This window comes from Gossypium hirsutum, chromosome A10 (genome assembly GCF_007990345.1).
Source record: "Gossypium hirsutum isolate 1008001.06 chromosome A10, Gossypium_hirsutum_v2.1, whole genome shotgun sequence".
Taxonomy (NCBI): Eukaryota; Viridiplantae; Streptophyta; class Magnoliopsida; order Malvales; family Malvaceae; genus Gossypium; species Gossypium hirsutum.
Window position 1 is genome coordinate 117,176,615 of NC_053433.1, and position 20,375 is coordinate 117,196,989.

The 20,375-nt window shown below is 32.1% G+C and overlaps 2 protein-coding genes and 1 pseudogene across 3 annotated transcripts; all 3 read right to left on the reverse strand.

Annotated features, from left to right (window-relative positions):
- Positions 1-158: 158 nt before the first annotated feature.
- Positions 159-5,735, reverse strand: LOC107931823 (nuclear pore complex protein NUP88). Of its 2 annotated transcripts, none has more exons than XM_016863778.2 (9): positions 5,362-5,735; positions 4,641-4,792; positions 4,217-4,339; positions 3,619-3,763; positions 3,062-3,123; positions 2,658-2,874; positions 1,582-2,508; positions 821-1,070; positions 159-721 (listed from the first exon to the last, which is right to left on the reverse strand). In XM_016863778.2, exons 1-9 carry the CDS (start codon positions 5,659-5,661, stop codon positions 444-446), a joined length of 2,454 nt encoding a protein of 817 aa, XP_016719267.2. In that variant the 5' UTR covers positions 5,662-5,735; the 3' UTR covers positions 159-443. The 2 variants fall into 2 exon arrangements, with proteins under 2 accessions (XP_016719267.2, XP_040934316.1); XM_041078382.1 differs by having other exon boundaries at positions 4,641-4,736; positions 5,362-5,498.
- Positions 5,736-6,989: 1,254 nt separating this feature from the next.
- On the reverse strand, positions 6,990-10,727 carry LOC121207875 (uncharacterized). The gene is made up of 4 exons (XM_041078383.1): positions 10,217-10,727; positions 9,877-10,136; positions 7,951-8,122; positions 6,990-7,354 (listed from the first exon to the last, which is right to left on the reverse strand). The coding sequence occupies exons 1-3, from the start codon at positions 10,494-10,496 to the stop codon at positions 8,057-8,059; spliced, it is 606 nt and encodes a 201-aa protein (XP_040934317.1). The 5' UTR covers positions 10,497-10,727; the 3' UTR covers positions 6,990-7,354; positions 7,951-8,056.
- A 4,763-nt stretch (positions 10,728-15,490) lies between these two features.
- LOC121207877 (UDP-glucosyltransferase 29-like) lies at positions 15,491-17,303 on the reverse strand (annotated as a pseudogene).
- Positions 17,304-20,375: the final 3,072 nt, after the last annotated feature.

The following is a 20,375-nucleotide window of genomic DNA, read 5'->3' on the forward strand; positions in this document are numbered from 1 at the left end:
TAGTTTGATAAAACTAATTTAATACAGTTTGTTCAAAAGTCAATTCAATTACTTTGTTCAACCGATATACCAACTAATTTTTAATCGAGCGGACCAATTTGGTTCTAGATTTTAATTTAGAATAACAAAATAAAAAATTTGAACTCTAGATCTATGTATGAATACTAAAAATGTTCCCAACTTTTTTAAATTTCTCCACACTTACAACATAAACTTCCTGTATTCCACTGCAATGCTAAATAAAAGCCATGAATTTTAGTGGACAATCAAATTAAGAACTAAAAATGGTGATTTCCCCCACTTTAGCTTTTCTTCAATGGCCAAAGAACCAGAAACTTCCCCTAACATACATAACCATGTCGGTAAATAGCTTCTTAAATACTCCATTGAGACCTAAAAAATGGAACTGTGAAAGAGCTTTCAATTCTTTCGCTGCAACTCGATCACGAGAGGATTGTTTTGTTTTTGCTGCTTTCCATGGTCTTTATCGCCGATTCAACAAGTTCGACCTTTTTTGTACTCTCGCTATTGAGCAGTGAGAGTTTCTCGAGTGACGATTTCAGTTGAGAGATTTGAGCATCCTGGGCATGGTTCCTACCAGGTATTTTCCTCCTTTGGGTCATTACGTTGTCTTTTGAAGATTTTGTATACCTTTTAAGCCTTGCGCGTAATGTATCAATGGAGGATCTTAAAGCATCCAGTTCAACTCCAGTAAATTGATCTGAGTAATGACCAAACAAATCGTTGAATGATGTGAGGTGGTTAATAGACATGCTACGGATAAAGTAAAAATCATTGTGATGTGTATGAAATAGATTACCGAGTTCGGACTTAAACTCTCGCTCAGCTCTAGACAATGGTTTCTTGTGTGCCCCAGGGAGTCTTCTCAGACGTTGCAAACGCTGTTCCAAAGAGTTGTGTCTCTGGACTGCACGATCAATCCTTTCATCCAGCATAGGCTGTTTTGCTTCAACTCTCAATATCTTCTGTTGTGCCTCATCCAAACGAGCGTGTTGGTCGTCTATGATTCTCTTTAGCTGAGGTCCATGATGTTTCAGCTCAAAGTACACCTACAGAAGTCGAGAAAAATAAAACAAACATTAAATTTTATCTTGCGAGGAGAGAAATTACATACACAAAAATGGGGTAAAAGTACCATGGAGAACCCTGCACTATGAGTTAGATTGCATTTTGTCCCAGTTACTCAAAAAATGGGCAAATTAGTCCCTATACGTTAGATCACATTGCAAACTAGTTTTTTTGTTAAAAATTTCATCCATTTTTGCTTTTAAAAATTGGCATAGCTGATGGAATAACCAGATAATTACATATGGTGAGCCACGTGTACCTCATGCTAACATACAATGACCAATTTTAAAAGCAAAATTGGATGAAATTTTTAACAAAACGACTGATTTGCTCTTTGATCTAACATATATGGACTAATTTGCCCATTTTTTTAGTAAAAGGGGTAAAATCCACCTCCTAGTACAAGGGCTTCCATGGTGCTTTTATCACAAAAACGGTGGCGGAGAAAAGCAATGTCAGTAAATAGATGTAAATGGAATGATGCATTCTCACCTTATGCGCATACTCGACATAATTTTCATGGAAAAGTTTGAAGTACTGGTGAAGAGCAGATCGACCTTCGATAGAATCTGCAGAAATAGAACGCAGATTAGGTGAGGCCTGAGGAGCCAGCACGGACTTAGGACCACTGAGGAGTTCTTTGCTTATGATATCCGGAGTATCTTTCTCCTTCTGTTGTTCCATGTCAATCGGCTTCTCTTTGTCAATTTGAATGGGAAGCAACAAATTCCAAGTTTTCATCTCTAGCACAACACATTCTTGAGTTGAAGTGACTACCACAACCCACGAATATCCGAATGAATCTGATAGTGAGGCAAAGCCAGAAAGAGGAGAAGGTGAAGATGAAGATGTTTCTCCCTGGCATGTACTCAGCACGGGATGCACAGAGGGAGTTTTGATATTCTCATCCTTCCCGTTAATCTGAGATGTAAAAGGGAGAAAATGCAACACTATTGAGTCTACCCCTCCCTCGTGAAGAGAATATATTCTTTCGGGCATAAGTGGATCTGCAAACATCGTGATAAGAGAACTGCCTTCTGTTTTCCTTGGCAAAGCTAAATCCACAATTGCCAGTCTCAACAACGGAGGTGGATGCCCCAACCAAACAGTGTTATCAAGAGGTTGATCAAGCTTCACAATAGAATGCTCGGCAGGGATTGATTCACAGATCATAGCAATCCCACGAATGTGATCAAAGGAATCAACACGAAGACGAGGTGCACTACCAGTAATCCAAACTGGCTGGATTTCATCGGCTAGGGCATCTATTTGCAATTGCCCACCACTCCAGGCAGTCACCAGAATTGAGTCTTTGCTGACTAAATTATAGAGAAAACTGACTGCACGGCCTTCACATTCGGCACCCCTAACTGCTAGATCTTCATCCTCCCCACCATGACATACTTTACGCAACGGTCCCTGGAAAAGCATAAATTGCTGTGATACACAGATCGATTCTAAATTGTTTATTCCTAGAAAAAGCATGAATTGTACATTAAAACAGGTATCTCCAATAAAAATTAAATTTATATCCTTAAGATAAGCTACAAAACCATTATTTCACATACCTGCAGAGCAAGTGACGCATCAAATAAAGCATGTGAGTGAGCTTTTATGGTAGAGAGATTTTCCCTGTCTGTTGCTTCTTGTGCTACCTCAGGAAAAGTTGTTTCTAACCAAGAGATTGCCATATTAGAATTATTAACAGCTGCCGATTTGGCTGACTTCAGTCCAAAAGTATGAGCATCGCTATAAATCTCCAATATTGACTCCCATTTATAAACGCTGTTTAGAAATAGATAATCCAGCAAATCAAAAAATAAATATAACAAAATATAGCAAGTGTTAACAGTAACATCAGAAACATGGTTCAAGTGAATTTATAAATGAAACAGCGGTTATGAAGATGGTTTAAATACAAGAATCGGAAAAACAAGTAAAATAAACCAAAGAAATTTAAAATCTTGAATACCTTCCGAATGGAACGACTGGACAGAGGATGTAAACTGATCCATCGCTGAATAATACAAAGACCTAAATGACAAAAAAGTTATATTCAATAATTGCCACAATATGTGAATAGTAATTAATTCCAAAATGTAACAACTTAGCAATAGGAAAAAGATGTATCATAATAATACAAGAGAAAGAAGTCAAGGATACCTTATTAAAAATAGAAAGAAGAAAGAACGTTAGCAAATTCATTAAGTATAGAGAAGCAAGACCATCGAGGCAACAAATTAGATAGTCACATCTAAACCGTGAAATAAGATTTGAAAGGTTTAGCATGCACCAGCAGAGCAAATTATAGACAAATTCATCAATGAGAAAGGAAATATCAATTGCCATCCATTAAGTCTGAAGAAAGTTTAGCTACTGAACTCGAGGGAGATTCAAAAAACGTCATTGATTGCATAGGACAAAACATGTAATAAGATTTCCGTCAATTGCATCAAGTCACTGCCAATTATACCATTACATGCAGCAGCAAGAAAAATATTTCACATACTAGAAATAAATTGAACTTACACTAAACCTATCCCACAGGTGGTCTCCCCCAAAAGAAAAGTCAACGGGACAGATAGATGCAGCATTCCTTGATCTACCAGGTTCTACAGGCTGCAGATAATACTCTTGTTCTGGTTGCACCACAGCAGAGGATAAATCAAAGAGTCTGCAAGAAATGAAAATAAGAAGATAACACATGCTTCAATCAAACACAAATACCATTTATACATTTTTTAACCAGATTACCATCAAAAGTGCATCGCAAGATGCAGAAGAATATAAGAAATGAAAGAATGTGATAGGTGTGACAAACTATATAACAAACTCACATGTTATATGTGGAAACTCATACACACCACACAAGGGAGAGAGAGACAATTTCAAATGGAATTGAAATATTATGGAACTAGAAAGACATTGATGGCAGCATTCATATTTAAATAAGCCTCAAATTTTTTAAAATAAATCTACCCTTTATTTCTTCATGAGTTTTATTGCAATTCTTCACCTCTCCTCCCAAACCAGGTAATAATCTCGAAGCAAGTAATATATTATAAGCATCCCTCATGCTATTATCAATTAAAGCAAACTGAAACATAAAAGTATGATTATTCTATACCTGAAAACTGAATCAGAAGAGAGAATTCCAACATGAGTGTCACTATAGGGATGCCATGACACTTGAAGAATGCGTATTGCACTGCTATCACTAGAATAAACTTGTGAACCAATTGAAACGGTCCTGCAGAAGAAACTGTCAACTTTTAGGTGGAAGCATCCAAGGAAAACAGAGAAAGACAGACACCACAAGCAGAGTAGAAACCTTTGTGTGAGCAGAGATTCTACAAACAACAATCTAGACATGTTATGTTTATTAATGTCTAGTGGTTAATAAACCATATATTATTGCAATAATTAGTGTTCAAACATATCAACTCAAAAAACATCTAGCTACAATCAACTTGTTCATCAATTAACAGCACTACAAAAGAAACAAAATCTGGCATGCGTAATACATAAAACGTGTTATTTCACACAATTACCTGCAAACGATGGCATTTTCTTTTGTAGAAGAACGTCCATAAAGATACATGACACATAGATCATCTGAACCAGCTAGGAGTAAAGCTGATCCATTCCTGTTGATAGAGATTTTATTAACCACAAAATTCAGCTCCTTGTCCGCTCGCAACACCTATATATTATCACAATCACTTCTTTTGCATTTAAACACTTAAAGCCATATATACATTCAACTATAATTAACATAACTGTTCAAACATACAGGCAACATTTGATAAACATACTCATTCTGTGAAGGCAACAGCCCTTTGCCACTACGACAATGGCTTAGTTGACACTCATCCTAAGCTTTTAAAAGCATGCCAAGGTCCTTAAACTTCTATGCTCTGCTCAAACTTGTCAGATTTTCAGGAGCAAAAGGCCAAAAAAATTTCATACAAAGGAAACAAAATTTTGATTGCATACAGAAATGCATGATTTTACTTTCATATAAACACTAAAATCTATTGCACATGTTACATTATAGTTATTTCTTCATTTACTGATCAACTATGGTTTTGTTCTTTCACCATTCCTTTTAACAACAACCAAACAGAGATAACCATTCAAAATTCATAAAACCTAATAATCTCTTCAAATTCATTGTCTTCCCACTCAAACATACAAATTCAAAGATTTCAAGCAATACTTCAGTGGTGGAATTAGCAAGCAAGTTGTCTTATCTAAGATTCGGAAATTTACTTTAGAGGGAGAGGCGGCGACGACGGAAGTAGGGTCAGGCTCGCCCAAGCGAATGGAGATTCGATGGAGGCATTGCTGATTGGAATCCCAATAATATAGTCTTGAGGCTCCGTCCCAAGCTAGAAGATTTCTAACACCTCCAGCTGACGCAGAAGCAGTGGCGGCTGTTCCTCCTCCGTCGGCGGTGGTGGTGAAAACTGGGTGGTTTTGAAGCGGGATCCATTGGACATCTTCTTTAGGTGTTAAGGACCTTCGAGAATCGTCCTCGGTGGATTCAGCTATATCGAAGTTGAACCTCATTTTTTTTTAGGCTCCTTTGTGAAGTGTGTGAAGCTCCGAGCTTTTTTTGTGCTATAATGGTGCTGGGAAGGTTGATGAAAGGTGAAATTAAACGACTACGTTTTTAAATACTGAAGAAATCGGGATTTGAACCGACGTCGTTTGGGAACGTTATGAATTTCATTTGGTTGTTTGTTTTAGGTATAATTATAGTTTTACTCCCTCCTAAAAATTTAAAATTTAATCTATCTACTTTAATTTACTACAATTTGATTATTATTTTTTACTTTTAATCTTTCTTACCTTAACAAGTCAAGTCTTTTAAGATCTAAATTAATAGTGTTAAGATGATCATGGAGATGCAAATTCTGATTAGATATTATAATATTAGATTCGACATATGTAGGTTCATCATTAAAAATTATTGCACAAGTAAAAATACAATTTCATCATTTTAATAGTATATATCTTTATAATTTTTAAAGGATTAAATTAAATTTTTATCATTTTTAAGGAGGGTCAAAGTACAATTTTATCTTTATTAATTTAAAATTTGAAAAATTTTAAAAGGACTAAATAAAAAATTTTCCATTTTTAGGTTGCACCCCTTCCCATCTCCTCCTCAATATGTACTTTATTCGCCATTAAATCTTTCGATAAAAAGATCACATATTGAACCACATTTTCATATCTTATTGCATCAACAAAAGACAAAAGCGAAAATAAATCAATTAAAGTTGGCACTCATCCCTTCCATCTGTCCTCTCGAAACACTTTTGGAAGAGCCTTTCTCTCTCAAGCTGCGACTGTTGACGCAATCGGTCTCGTGCTAGCTGTCGCTTGGCCGCCTTCTTCTCCTCTTCTTTTTTTTTTTTGCCGTTTATTTTCTTTCCTCCGGTAGAATAATGTCCGACCTCCCCCCCTCATTCGTTGTTCTTTCCGTTGACAATCTGAGAGTTTTTGGCCAACCATCCCACTAATGGTAGCGGCTCTTAGCCTAGCTCCCGTTTATTGGTGCGTCATGATAAAAAATGAGCTTACGAGAAATTAACGACAGTTATTGACAAATAAATTTTAAGGATATAATGAAGCTAATAGCTATTTAGGTTTTGCACGGAAACAGGCCAAATGAAATTTATAGAAGTTTTTTTTATTTGCTTTCTTTGATACAAGTGTAGCATAATAATTTCTAGTCTATATTTTTTTTGGTACAATACTTAGAATTACTCATAGCCCCTCCCTTACCCTTACATAAGAGGATGCCTTTTGTATTGATAACAATGCTGATGCAAACTGAACTAAGATTTAATCAACATTTATAAAAAAATTTCATGTCACTTCAATAGATGTCTACTTGAATAATCATGACTTTTTATTAATAATTAATCGACATAAATCTTGGTAACAAAAGACATAACTCGTGAAAATTATATCTTTTCAAATAGAGCATATTTTCATTAAAAAGAAGTTGTTGAAAAGGCCTTTGGCCTATTCCTTCTTTAAAATAATTTTGATATGCAATACAAACTATACACTCAAAATCATGAAAGAATGTTGAATCTATCCTCAAGATCTAGCCTCAACCAAGTGATACACAATCACCAGCTAAATAAATAAATATATACACACATGTATTTCATCATTTTATATACTGATATTCCCTAGCTTCTCAACCTCATTCATTTCCAGCTAACTCATTTGTTTATGAATAAATCTGCAAGAAGCAAATGCATGAATAAATTGAGTCAGTGTTATGATATGATGTCATCTACCACAATAAACCAAGCAAAATTTCAATTTAATTAAGGATGGTAAAATAATCTGAATTTATCAAATTTCGACGATTTTATAAAGGTATCTTTTTAATTAAAATTTTCAAATTCAAGTCAGATTTAGATCAAACTAGCTTCGTTTATCATTTTTTAAATATTAAAAAATATTGAAGTCAAATGTTTTCTTTGTTTAAAAATGTGTTTAGTCTCTACACTTTTCTTAAATTTGAAATATTTTTCATATTTCAAAATTCAGGTCTAATTCAAAATTCAGGTTTAAAATGTGCTAACAATTAGACCTGAATTTCAGGTTTAAAATGTGCTAACAATTAGACTTGAATTTTAAAATTGAAAAAAATACAAAAGCTAAGATAAAAATAGGATTTGAGTATTAAACTTTTAAATAAAACCAAATTTGAGAAAAATATCCATTCTATTGTTATCCCTATTCATGGCTTTAGTCCTAATATATGAGCAAGCACATTGGATTTGCAAATAAAACAAAGGATTGTACACAATGGGCAATGAGTTGCATTACCTGAAAAACCTTGCTTGGAAGAATCAAGTGATGAGCCAAAAAGGGGAGAAAATTTTTTTTTGCTATAGTGGAAAAATGCTTCCATTGTTAAACAGTAGTAAAGCATTTACTTCACTCTTTCATCTTGGAGAATCTTTTGATACCTTGGAAATCCATTCTTGCAAGCTGAAATCTGTTCACATATGAAACCAATTAAAACTTCATCAAAAATAAATCAGTTTTATATTTACATTTTATCAATATCTTCATTTGCTTTAATCATTCCTTTCTATTCTAGTTTGAGTACTCGAACAGTGACAAAATCAGAAATTTTGTATGAAAAGTTAAGATAAAATTATAAATTTTTGAAAAGTTAAAATTAAAAATTCTATTTTAATAAAACCCAAATCCGAACACCAACTCTTAACCTAACAACATTAGATCTTCACCAAAAAAACTCATTTCGTGGGTTCGAACAATAAGAATATTTGTTTCTATCCAATGTTTGTATGTCAAGAGAGCTAAGATCTTCCTATTGTTTTGAATATAAGGGTTAATATCGAATTTAGGGTATTTTTCAATATAGATATTTTTTTAATAAATACAAAAAAGGGGGTCTTTTTTTGAAAAGGAAAGCATATGGAATTCCTCAAAGTTCCTTCTTTTGCAAATCTTAGCTTTACATTGACATGTGAATAGAATAAATAGGTGGAATCCAATTTTGGGGAAAAAAACGCTATGCATAAATTAGCTAACTTTACAGCACAAGACTTCCCACTTGCAAATTTTGGAGTAATCCATAAACTTCCATAGACATACATATATGTATGTATGTGAACATGGATGAATGTGGAGATATATATATATTATGTGAACATGGATGAATGTGGGCACAAAGTTGAAAATGGAATATCAAGTTGATAAATATTAGAGCATATATGCAGTCCCCCCATGCCAGCACAGATTCCATGTATTTTCCTTCCACTTGGAATTTGCCAATCAAGGTACAAAGATTTTATTAAGTAAATTATATATATGGAAATGACAGTTCAGGTGGAACAAAAAATTTTCAAGTACCAAATGAAAAACGAATATAATTCAAGGACCCAAATCATGAATTAAACCAAAAAAAGTCAACCATCTAGCCGTCTTCTAATAGACATCCAAATTTGACCGTCCTAACAATTTTTAATAAAAGATTTTTATAGTTGATATCAACCCAATTATTATTTAATAATTAAAAATATAAAAATATTTTTTTTCTTTCGATTTTGACAATAAGTGCATCTAGAACCACTAGTAGGTTTGGCATTAAAATCTAAGGTCATTATCAAGTTTTAGGTATAATCCAATGAAAAAAAGGGAAAAAATCAATTATATCAATGAAATTAAAAAATAATTAAACATTTTTATACTTTCAAGAAACATAATATTTCCAATTTTCTACAATTTTGTTATGTATGAATTGATGGACCCTTTGAAGTTTCCTAGTTCTTTCTCTATAAGCATCTAAAGATGGTATATTTTGATTTCCCTAAGCAAACTTTTGCTATAAGTTATACATTAATTGCATAACTGTACCATGATTTTTTTCAATTACTTATTTGACCTTCTACACAATTCAATTTAGCCAAATTTCAAATGTGCAAAAAGTATAAGGATTAGAAATAAAATTAGACCAAAATTATAATTGAAGTTTCCTTGTTCCTTCACTATATTCTAACTTTCCCAAGCAAACTTTTGCTCTAAATTATAATCTAATTGCATAATTTTACCATTTGATTAATTAATGATTTTTTTTCATTTGCTTAATTGTTTTAAAAAAGTAGTTTATGGATTTAATTAAATTTTAAATGTGGGAAGAATATAAGGACTAAAAGTAAAATTAGACCTAAAATTATATAATTAATTGCATCGTTGTGCCAAATAAAGAAAAGAGAAACTTACAGCTTCAATATCAATTTTGTAAACAAGGAGTTTCCTTCTTTCTCTGCAACTCGTTCTATACGCCACAATCATATGAGCAATAGCAAAACCAAATGAACAAATGAACAAAGCAGCTTCCATGGCCGACCCTTCTTTACTCGAATTGAACACGAACGAAGCTTTTAACGACACGAAAAACAACGAAGAAACAGAACAAATCATTGTAATCCCCAAATAAGGTCCCCTTGAAAGCTTTGGCCCATCACAAAAGCTATAAACACCTAACAAAAACACACAAAAAAAATTTAAAAAAAAAACCATGAACAACCATTTATTGTTTATGAATTTTTACGAAACTTACAGATTATAACAGCGGATCTGATAATGGAAATCAGTGGGATATCAATGAGAGAGTATCTAAAATCATAGTTACTGAAATGAGAACAAAGTGTTTTCAATAAAGATGAAGAAGAAGGTGGAATTGAAGCTGAAAGCAAAGCGGTAGGTAAAAGGGCATCGGCGATAACGAAGAAAACTGGAGCTGAAAAAACAAGGAATGAAATCACCATTGTTATTAAGAAAAACACTGTTTTGAAGCCTCTTAAAATTCTCCTTGTTTTCTCTTCTTTTGAGAACCCCATTTTTTCTGTTTGTTTTGGGTCTAATGAAAACTAGAGATTTTCTTTTTATGTATAAAGGAGAAGGAAGAATATGAGAATTTAAGGGGTTTTAGAGAAAAAGAAGAGGAATGGGGGATGAAGGTTGTATGTGTTGACTGGACTTGGAGGAAAGTGACGATGATGAAGAAATTTACACGCGGAAAGCATGCGGTCAAGGGGGGGATTTGAAGAGTGTTTTTAACGGAAATACCTATATAAATGCAAACTAATGATACCTTTATTATAACGTTCTTAATTATTATTTTCTTGGGTTAATTACATCCTAGCTCATTGAATTATTAGCAAGTTTATTTTTTGGTCATTTAACTTTAAAAGGTTATAAAATGGTCATTGAACTATTCGAAAGTTTTCATTTAAGCTACTAAGATGTTAAGTTATTCTTTTTTTAAGTTTGGGTAGCAAGTTCCAGTTGATGGTTCGATGATTGGTATGGTGGATTGATATCCATTAATGAGAAGAATAACATACCTTAGATCCAAGTTGATTTGATGGACAATGTTGGAGATTCGAGAAAAAAATTGTTTGGATTTTGGTTCATAAATTTGAGACGTTTAAAGTTATTTTGTGAAAAAAAATTAAACTGTAAAAGAGGAAAAGAGCTTTTTATTGGTGTAGGTAGTGCGAATAGAGAAAGCCATACAACAACGATATTAATAGACTAGTAACTTAAATGAAAACTTTTGAATAGTTTAGTGACTATCTTGTAATCTTTTAAAATTAAGTGACTAAATCATAAATTTATTAATAATTTAATAACCTTAAATGTAGTTTACTCTAAATTATATTATGGGTTTCTAATACAAACTAATGATACCTTTTTTTTATAAGGCTATCATTATTAATTTTTATAACATTATTAGGGTATTTTAATATTATTGCTAAAACGATATTGTGAGTTAATTTCGATATTAAACAAATTAGTCTCTCTCAAAATTAAATTAGAACAATAGCATGTATTTTTTTCTTGTGTTTATATAAAAAGAGAAAAATATCTTTAAATTAATATTTATTTCTTTATTAAAATAATGACCTTTTCATAATTTAACAACTTAGCAGGAGCCCGATTACATATATAGTATAGATAGTTTTGATTGATACAATAACAAATTTAGCCTTTAATGTTTACATATTCTACGCAAATATTACAGATTAAATTTGTTTAAAAAAAACCAAATTGTAAAATATACAAACTTTGAAGGTTAAATTCATTATTATTCCAATAAAAAAACATATACTATAATTTTTTAATAATTTTATAAGAATATACCAATTTTTTTGGTTATTGTGCACATTATTAATTATTATTATTTTGCTTAGGACAAAAGTAGATATGTGATCACATGCAAAATTATTTCCTTAGAATCTCTACATTTTCTATTAATTTTTTTACGTAAAAAATCATGATTTTAATTTTTTGGGGCTACCATAAGTTATAATCTTAAAATATAAGTTATTGTAATTATATACATTTTTATATTTGTAACTATTTAATCATTCATTATGATCCTTGGAAATTTTGGGTGCAATCATAAATAGTGGAGCCAAAGGGTAAGTAGGGTGAGCCCCTTTAAATGGAATTTTTTTTTATTTAAATCTTTTATAATTTATAAAATTTCAAATTAGTAAGAGTAAAATTATAGTTTAACTCCTCAAAAATAATAATATTTAATTTAATCATTTAAAAATTATAAAGATATAATTTATTAAAATTATGAAATTGTATTTTTACTATCGTAAAAATATACAATCTAATTCTGGCTCCGCCACTGATGGTAAGGTGTATTGTATAGTTCAAATTCTGGAGACGACATTGTTAGAAGAGAAGCCACAAACTCCGAACATAGACCTTAAAACGGATATAAAAAATACAAAAAGAAAATACCCAAAATTAAATTAACTTGTTTTTAATTTTTTAAATACGTGAAAATTTTGTTTATATTTATGAGATTATGTCTACGAAAAATATCTAATTAAATTTTTTTTTTGAAAAAAGATAACTTGAAAGAAAAATATTTCTTTCTCTACCTGTTCATTTCCTTCTAGAAGTATTGCTACCATTTATCATTATTGACTTTGTTTGTACCTTTCTTTTAATTAATTAATTTTGAATTTCGAATTAGTATTTTATTTTGATATCAGTTCGTCTAATTCAATATAAATAAATTCTTAATAAAAAAATTAATTCGCAGATCAATTAATTTAGCATTTCATTTCGGATCGATACTCCAATCAATTCCCCTTTCAAACGATCTTATTCTTAAAACAATGTAGATAACTATTTCATAATTACCCAATTTTCTTTTATATATATATCCTTCTAATAACTAAATTCTAAATTTACTCCATTTTTCTTCTCTTTATAAAATAAAATAATATAAATAATTACCCCATGATAAAAAAAAGTCTCTTATTTCTTTTCTATTTCTTAATATATTTATCGAAGCAAGTCCAGAAAATAATTCTTTGCATTCTATAAGTCTATTAAAAAGTAAATGCTGACCACAAATTTTAAAACTGTTCCATATCTAAAATAAAGATCGAACCCTCGATTACTTGTTAAGATAGGATTTCATTTCTTTTTTAAATCACAAATTCAAACATATAGTTGATTTGACTTATTTCATTATTTGACATAAAACATGAGAAAGATCATATGAAAAAACACCTTTACCATGTGAAAACATTATGTATAAAAAGAATCAAACCAATTTTTTAATAAAATTGGATGTTTGATTTGACCAAATTCCCAATTTTCTTCTTATTTGGAGTAGCCAAGCAGCCATTTCCTTGCTTCTCTTTTCAAGTGATTCTGGTCAATATCCAAATGTTTAGGTTGATATTCTAGAGAGACATGTATGTTTTTCTTGTCAAATTATGCCATTAGTCCCTATATTATGTATAAGTTATAGATTTAATTTAAGTACTTTAATTTGGTCATTTTCAATCCTTTTACTTTTCAAATTTTAAAATTTCAATCTTAACCAAATCATACTATTTTGACATATTACTTTAGAACTTTGGTGCCGCAAATATATTACTGCATGTGTAATACTATATTAATTTGTTATTCTACATATTATTTATACAAAAAAATTAGTTAATAGATTAATAGTTGTTGTTTGCATCAAGATTAAAATTTTATAATTCAAAAATATAGCGACTCGTAATAATCCATTTAGAGAACAAAAACTAAATCTACAACTTTTGGTATAGTCCAAAGACTAAAATTGACCAATTCGACAAGTACAGGGATTGAAATTGATCAATAAAAGTACAATGATTAAATCCACAACTTATGCAGAGTACAAGGACTAATAAAACATTTTTCAGTTTTTTTTAGACAAGTAGACAAGTCAAAGCCGCCCTTGGCCGGGCGGCTAATAGTCAAAATTCACTACAAACTTGCCTAGTTTCTGAATCATCACCGGACAAACACATGCATCATGTGGCCTCAACGGGAAACATCTACACTAATCTCTATGCCTCTAGGGGTAATTAAAAAATGATTATAGTAAAGGTATAAAGGAATATTTAGTCTTGAAGCTTGACATCTTTATCAATTTTGTTCTTAAATTTAGATTTTGTTTACGGATGACACGACACTAAAAAATTGTGAATATTTATACAAAATCTAAAAAAATTAAAATTTATTAAAAATCATAAATAAATTATAACAACTTTATTTTTTTCAAATGATGATGTAGCACAGTCTTAAAGTGTTGCATTATTATACCTTAACAAAATCTGAATTTAGGGACCTATTTGGGAAAAGCTACCAAGTTTTGAGACTAATGTAGACTAGAAAAAAGTCTAGGAATCAATGTGAGAAAAGTAGTGTCCTTTATCCCTTAGAATAAATAAAGGTCAAATTTTCGTACTAGTCACTATAATGTGTGCAAGTTATGTATTTAGCTTTTGTAATTTAATTGGGTCATTTTTAATCCTATACTCTTTTAATTACAAATTCCGGTCCTAACTAAATAATAACATATATTAAATTCATCAAGTTACATTTTACTATTTTCAAAATCTTATTTGATACATATATTATTACATGTATATAATGTCACCATCAGCGTGATATTTTCACATAATACTCGCAATAAATTATGCAAGTTAAGTTAATGGATTTAACAATTACTATCTGAGTCATAATTAAGATTTCAAAATTCAAGAAAATATAAAGACTTAAAATGATCAAATTGGAGAACAAAGACTAAATTTACAACTTATTATAGTTTGGGACTAATAGCATAATTATCCCAATAGATTAAATTTAGTCTCGAAGACCTTTGGATCTAAACTCTCTCTAAATTCGATTCAAAATGAAGTTTCGACAACCCTTGTTATATGAACTCAATGATTATGATTAGGGGTGAGATCGGTTTAATTTTTTTGAACCGAACCAAGGTATTCAATTTTTCCATATTTGAACCGAAACTAAACCGGTGGACATAAAAAATTGATTATTACTAAACTGTTCTAAATCAATCCGGAATTCAGGTTTTAGCATGATATTAGAGGTGATCATGGATTGGGTCTGGCCTGGTTCGAGTTGGGCCTAAGCATGATATTAACATACTTTATGTTTGCCCAAGCCCGGTGCAACCCGAAATTTGGGCCTAAAATTTTGCTCAAATTTGTCTGTATTTGCAAAGACTCTCCTAAGCCCATTTTATGCCCGCCCATATTATTTTTTAATTTTTCTTTAAAAATATTTATTTTATTTTATTTTATTTTAATATTTAATAATTTTATTTTAATGTTTACATTAAAGTAGTATTATATATTTAGTATAAATTTATTTTTTAATGTATTTTAAATTACATAATATATAAAAATAACATAATATAAAATATTATAAAATTAAAATAAATTAGGCTCGAGCCTTAAATATTCAAGCCCAAACTTGACTCATATTTTAAAGGAATTTAATTTTTTTTGTCATAATCCATTTTTTTAAATCTAATATTTTTACTTAACCCATCTTAAATTTCGTACCATTCACAATCACCTTACAAATACAACCGAAGCAAAACAAAACCAACAAAATACAAACTGAGGCAAAACAAAACCAACAAAAAGAAAATGCACAACACAACACCACCCAAAGATGGACATGACATACAAATAGTAACACAATCAACGAAGCTTCCACTTTATTCAACAAAGCCTGTCGTAAGATCTCTCCATTCAAGCTCCATTACTCTTAAGATTTCCATTAAAGGGAAAGTGATGAAACCAAACAGAAGAGACTTCATCAAACCTGAAGCTTATTTGTTTGTCCCCGAATTAAGCAGTCAAACATTTTGATTATGAATCTTCAACCCTCCTTTATGTAGAATTTGGATAAATTCTTGTACAACTTCATCCACCTCTTCATCTCTTTTGATTTTAATATAGTTACTCATTTCTCTAGCTTTATTTCTTATATTCTCCCCATCTTTCTCTCCCACCACTTGCTTGATCGCTCTGACTATCTCTTCTCTTTCAAGGCTCCCATCCTTTTCTCTCTTTACCCCTACTCCAACACCAACAGCTTGTACAAGCCTAGCATTCAATGGTTGGTCAAAACACATAGGCATTGCTATGATTGGAACTCCAAATTTCAAGCTTTCTATTACAGAATTCCATCCACAGTGACTCACAAATCCCCCAATGCTCGAGTGTTGCAGTATTTTCGCCTGTGGTGCCCAATCTTCCACCATCAGCCCTCTCTCACCAATCCTTTCCAGATATCCTTCGGGTAAGGCCTCTTCAAGCTTGGGTTTTTCCTTATCTCCAACAGGGAATCTGAGGGCCCAAATGAAGTTCACCTCACTAAGCTCAAGCCCCCAGCAATGGCTTCCCTTTCTTTATTCGAGAGATAATACTCACTCCCGAAGGAAACGAACACGGTGGAGGCTTTTCTCTTCTTGGTAAGCCATTCAAGTATCTCTTTCTCGTTCTCATGGTGTTCTTCACTAGCGTCTCGAACCAGTGGACCTGTTGGAACTATCTTCTTGTTTAATAGGATTGAAAGATAGCCCATGTATTTCCCTTCAAGCTCCCTAAAACTCTTAACCAAAATGATATCCGAAGAGTGTTCAAAGCACTGAGGAATCCTTTCTTTACTACTGGAAACAGGTGGAGTACGCCCAAACTCGTTTCTGGAGCTTTTTGTTGGCATAAAGCAATCGTTTATGTAAAATTCAGGAAAGGGAAACTCCTCCCTTTTAAGGTTCTTCAATCCATGAAATGTGAAAGAAGCCGCAGCTACGGAAGCAGTGTAGAAAAGTATGGCAGGTATGTTGAGTGAGGAAGCAAGTGTAGGTGCCCAGGGTTGAAGCAAATCATAAATAAACAAATCCGGGTCAAGGGTTTTCAATATTGTGGCAAACTCATCCCTGGACATGTCGACGGCTTTAACTAGAGTGTTCAGTAGATGGGGTGGCAATCCTTTGGTGGTTTGGTAGTAAGAAGGAAGCTGAGGCAACAATGGCAGCTTGAGCTCAATGAATTGAATTGAAAGTGAGTGATTAGGTGAAACTTTTGGCTTGATGGAATCAAGATTTACAGCAGTGGAACAGAAGTAAACGTACAAGTTTCGGTTCGCGAGCTTCTTGGCTAGCTCTAAGAAGGGTGAAATATGGCCATAAGCTAACCATGGGAACATTAACACACGAATTCTCTTTTGCTTTGTATCCATCTTTCGGTTTCGACCTCTCTTTCTCTCTATGTTTGATCAATTTATTAATAAATGAAAGTACAGAACATCAATTATTAGGGTTGATAAATATGCTGTTTTTCTTTTTAAATTTAATTAAATATGATGTTTTTTTATATTTACCGAACATGCTGTTATTGAAAAGAGTGAAAATGCTTTTTACAGCTTCTCCGGTCAAATAATTAAATATTAATATTTTTATCTTTTAGGTCTAGGCTCGGCTTCCACTCCTCTCCTTCTCATATTTTATTTTTTATTTCACGTTGTTCAAGATTTTTTTTAATTTTTAATTAATATTTTTAAGAAATTAACTCTTTTGGTTAGGTTTTTAGATAATTATGATTTTATCCGTAAGTCTCAAATTTTATTCCTATTATAAGTTTTTTAATATGTATCTTTTATTTTATGTTTTTCAATTTTTAATTAATATTTATAATTAATAAAAATAAAAAAACTTGAAAACAATATATTTATTAATTATAAATATTAATTAAAAATAAAAAACGAAACAACATAAAAAATACATATTAAAATCTTATAAGAGGAACCAAACCTAGGACTCAAGGATGAAATCACAATTATTACAGTGAGTAAGAGAGAAATCGAACCTAGGACTCAAAGATAAAAGCACTAACACTTAACTATTTAACCAAAAAAGCTTTGTAGGACGAGTTTTCACATTCTCTCTCCAAAAATAGTGTATCCCAATAAATATATAAAAAGAAACGACATATTTCGTTAAATCTCCCTATTAAAATAAAAGAACTAATGTGTCAAAATACAAATGTGAAAAATAGAAGAATCGAGCTCTAGACTTAAAGGACAAAAGAACTAACATTTAACCAACTAACCAAAAGAACTGACTAATCAACATTTAACATTTAACCATCTACTTGTAGAACGCGTTTTCCTCTCTCTCTAAAAAAAATTGAAACCGAAAAGAGAACACATGGAAGCATGTAACCATCATGCCTTTTCCTTACACATACAATATTTTTTTCTGAATTTTTAAATTTTGTTTTCAATTTTTAGGCTATTTTACCAATCTAACCCAAATTTTGTTATATTTATAAAAATGACCTAGCTTCAAAAACAATCACTAAAATGACCTAAAATGAGCTGTAGATTGAGGTTTTGGGAACCCAATGGCTGGCACTACCTAGTGTTTTGGCCCTATGATTGCCTGATGATTGTTTCAGGCTTTAAAAAATTGATTTTTTTGAGTTTGGGAACTCGATGGTCGGCATCAGGGTATTTTTTTTTAAAATTGTGTCATACTGGTATACAAAAATGCCGGTATTTTAAAAAATAAATTTTAGTTCTGGCCATGTAATGGCCGACACCAAGATGTAATTTTTTTTTGTGCTGGTGTAACACCCTAAACTAGGCTTGGACGTCCAGCCCAAATTTCGGGAGTTACCTCATCACTTAGCAATTATCACACAACACATAATAAAGTTAAACCACACTTCCTAACACATTCATCATGAAACGAATTAAGTACATAATGTTCTAGATTCGTCCTAATATAGTTACTGAAATCCTAACAACTACTTAAGGAAAGGTAAATGCTTGACTGAGCATCCGTTGCATTGACCCACTCAAGCTTGGGGATCACTTGAAATCCAACCAAAACAAAATGAGTTGTGAACTCAGTACATAACAAAAGTTAAGTTATTCAGTTAGTATTCATTTATAAAGTAGTCCATATTCAGAGATTCATTTCGGTACAAAACTATTTACAATTCAGATTTAGAACAGATCAGTTGTATACAGATATTTATATATATACAATTTCATATATATATATATATATATATTGTAGATCAAATTCAGATAAAATATTCCTAGACCCCATCCGCTACATATCATCTTCGACCATCCCAACACACCGTTAAGGACATTCAATGCCCGTCCATCCCTACACACCACAAAGTGTCTATTTGACACGTTTAGAATAACACAACTTAGTTTTTGGATCATAATGCGTCAAAGCGCCAGAATCAGAATTATTTACATAATAGCTTAACCACTAATTCAGAGTAGATCACTTCTTTCTTCACAACTTCTCAACCCATGCATATGCAGAATACAACTATTCATAATGCACTTACAGTTATAACATTCATGCGTCAGTTACAGAGTATCAGAGAGTTCTCACTCAATCAAGTTTAGATCATTCATACAATGGAGAAATCATTATCAGTCATAAACATATTTATGGCCTTAAAAATAGGTTTTGAGCCTCTTTTATAATGCCACACCGCCTGGACACACGGTTATGTCCTTGCCCGTGTGGCTCACACGGCCTGGGCACACGCCTATGCCCTCTGCCCGTGTAGTTCTAACATGTAAACAGAGAGTTGCACGGCTTGGACACACGGCCGTATCCTTGCCCATATGACTCACACGCCCATGTGCTTACCCGTGTTTGTGACTTAAACAGCCTAGACGCATGCCCGTGTGGCCTAATTCGATGAACAGTGAGTTACACGGCCGATCACACGGTAGGCCATATATCTATGTAACTCAAATGACCTAGTCACACGCCCGTATGGCGTTTACAGCCACCATTTTTGGCGACTCGAAACTTGCAAAATTAAGGTTTCTAGTCCGTACCTGATTTTGCTTTGGCAGAGAAACGTTACGAAGACTACCCATAACCTAAATAATAATTCACTAATCAATTATACTATCAATTTCAATAATTAAGCAAAAACAAGCCACTGCCAAATTTTTTTTTGAAAGATTCGACGCCACCCCAACTTAATTCGCATACTAACCTCGTACGAAATAGGGGAAACCAAACTAACACGGCGTGTTACCGTCTCTCGCAAGATCTTCGCCTAAAAAGGTAACCAATTAAATGATTATACAAAGCATTCAAACAACCGAGGAAAACCCGTTTCGACATAATATCGTTAACTCAGTGAAACTCACAAAACGAGAAGTAATAATAGCAAAACTTACTCAATAATTGCACAGTTGACTTTACAGGCAACAGAGAACTCTCAATTAATGTAGAATTGAATACCGAAGAAGGAAAAAGAAAAGAAAAGAAGAAGGATTGAAAAATAGACTTAGAGAAAAAGAAAGAACGTAAGGAAGGAGATATAATAGAAATGCTTCAAACT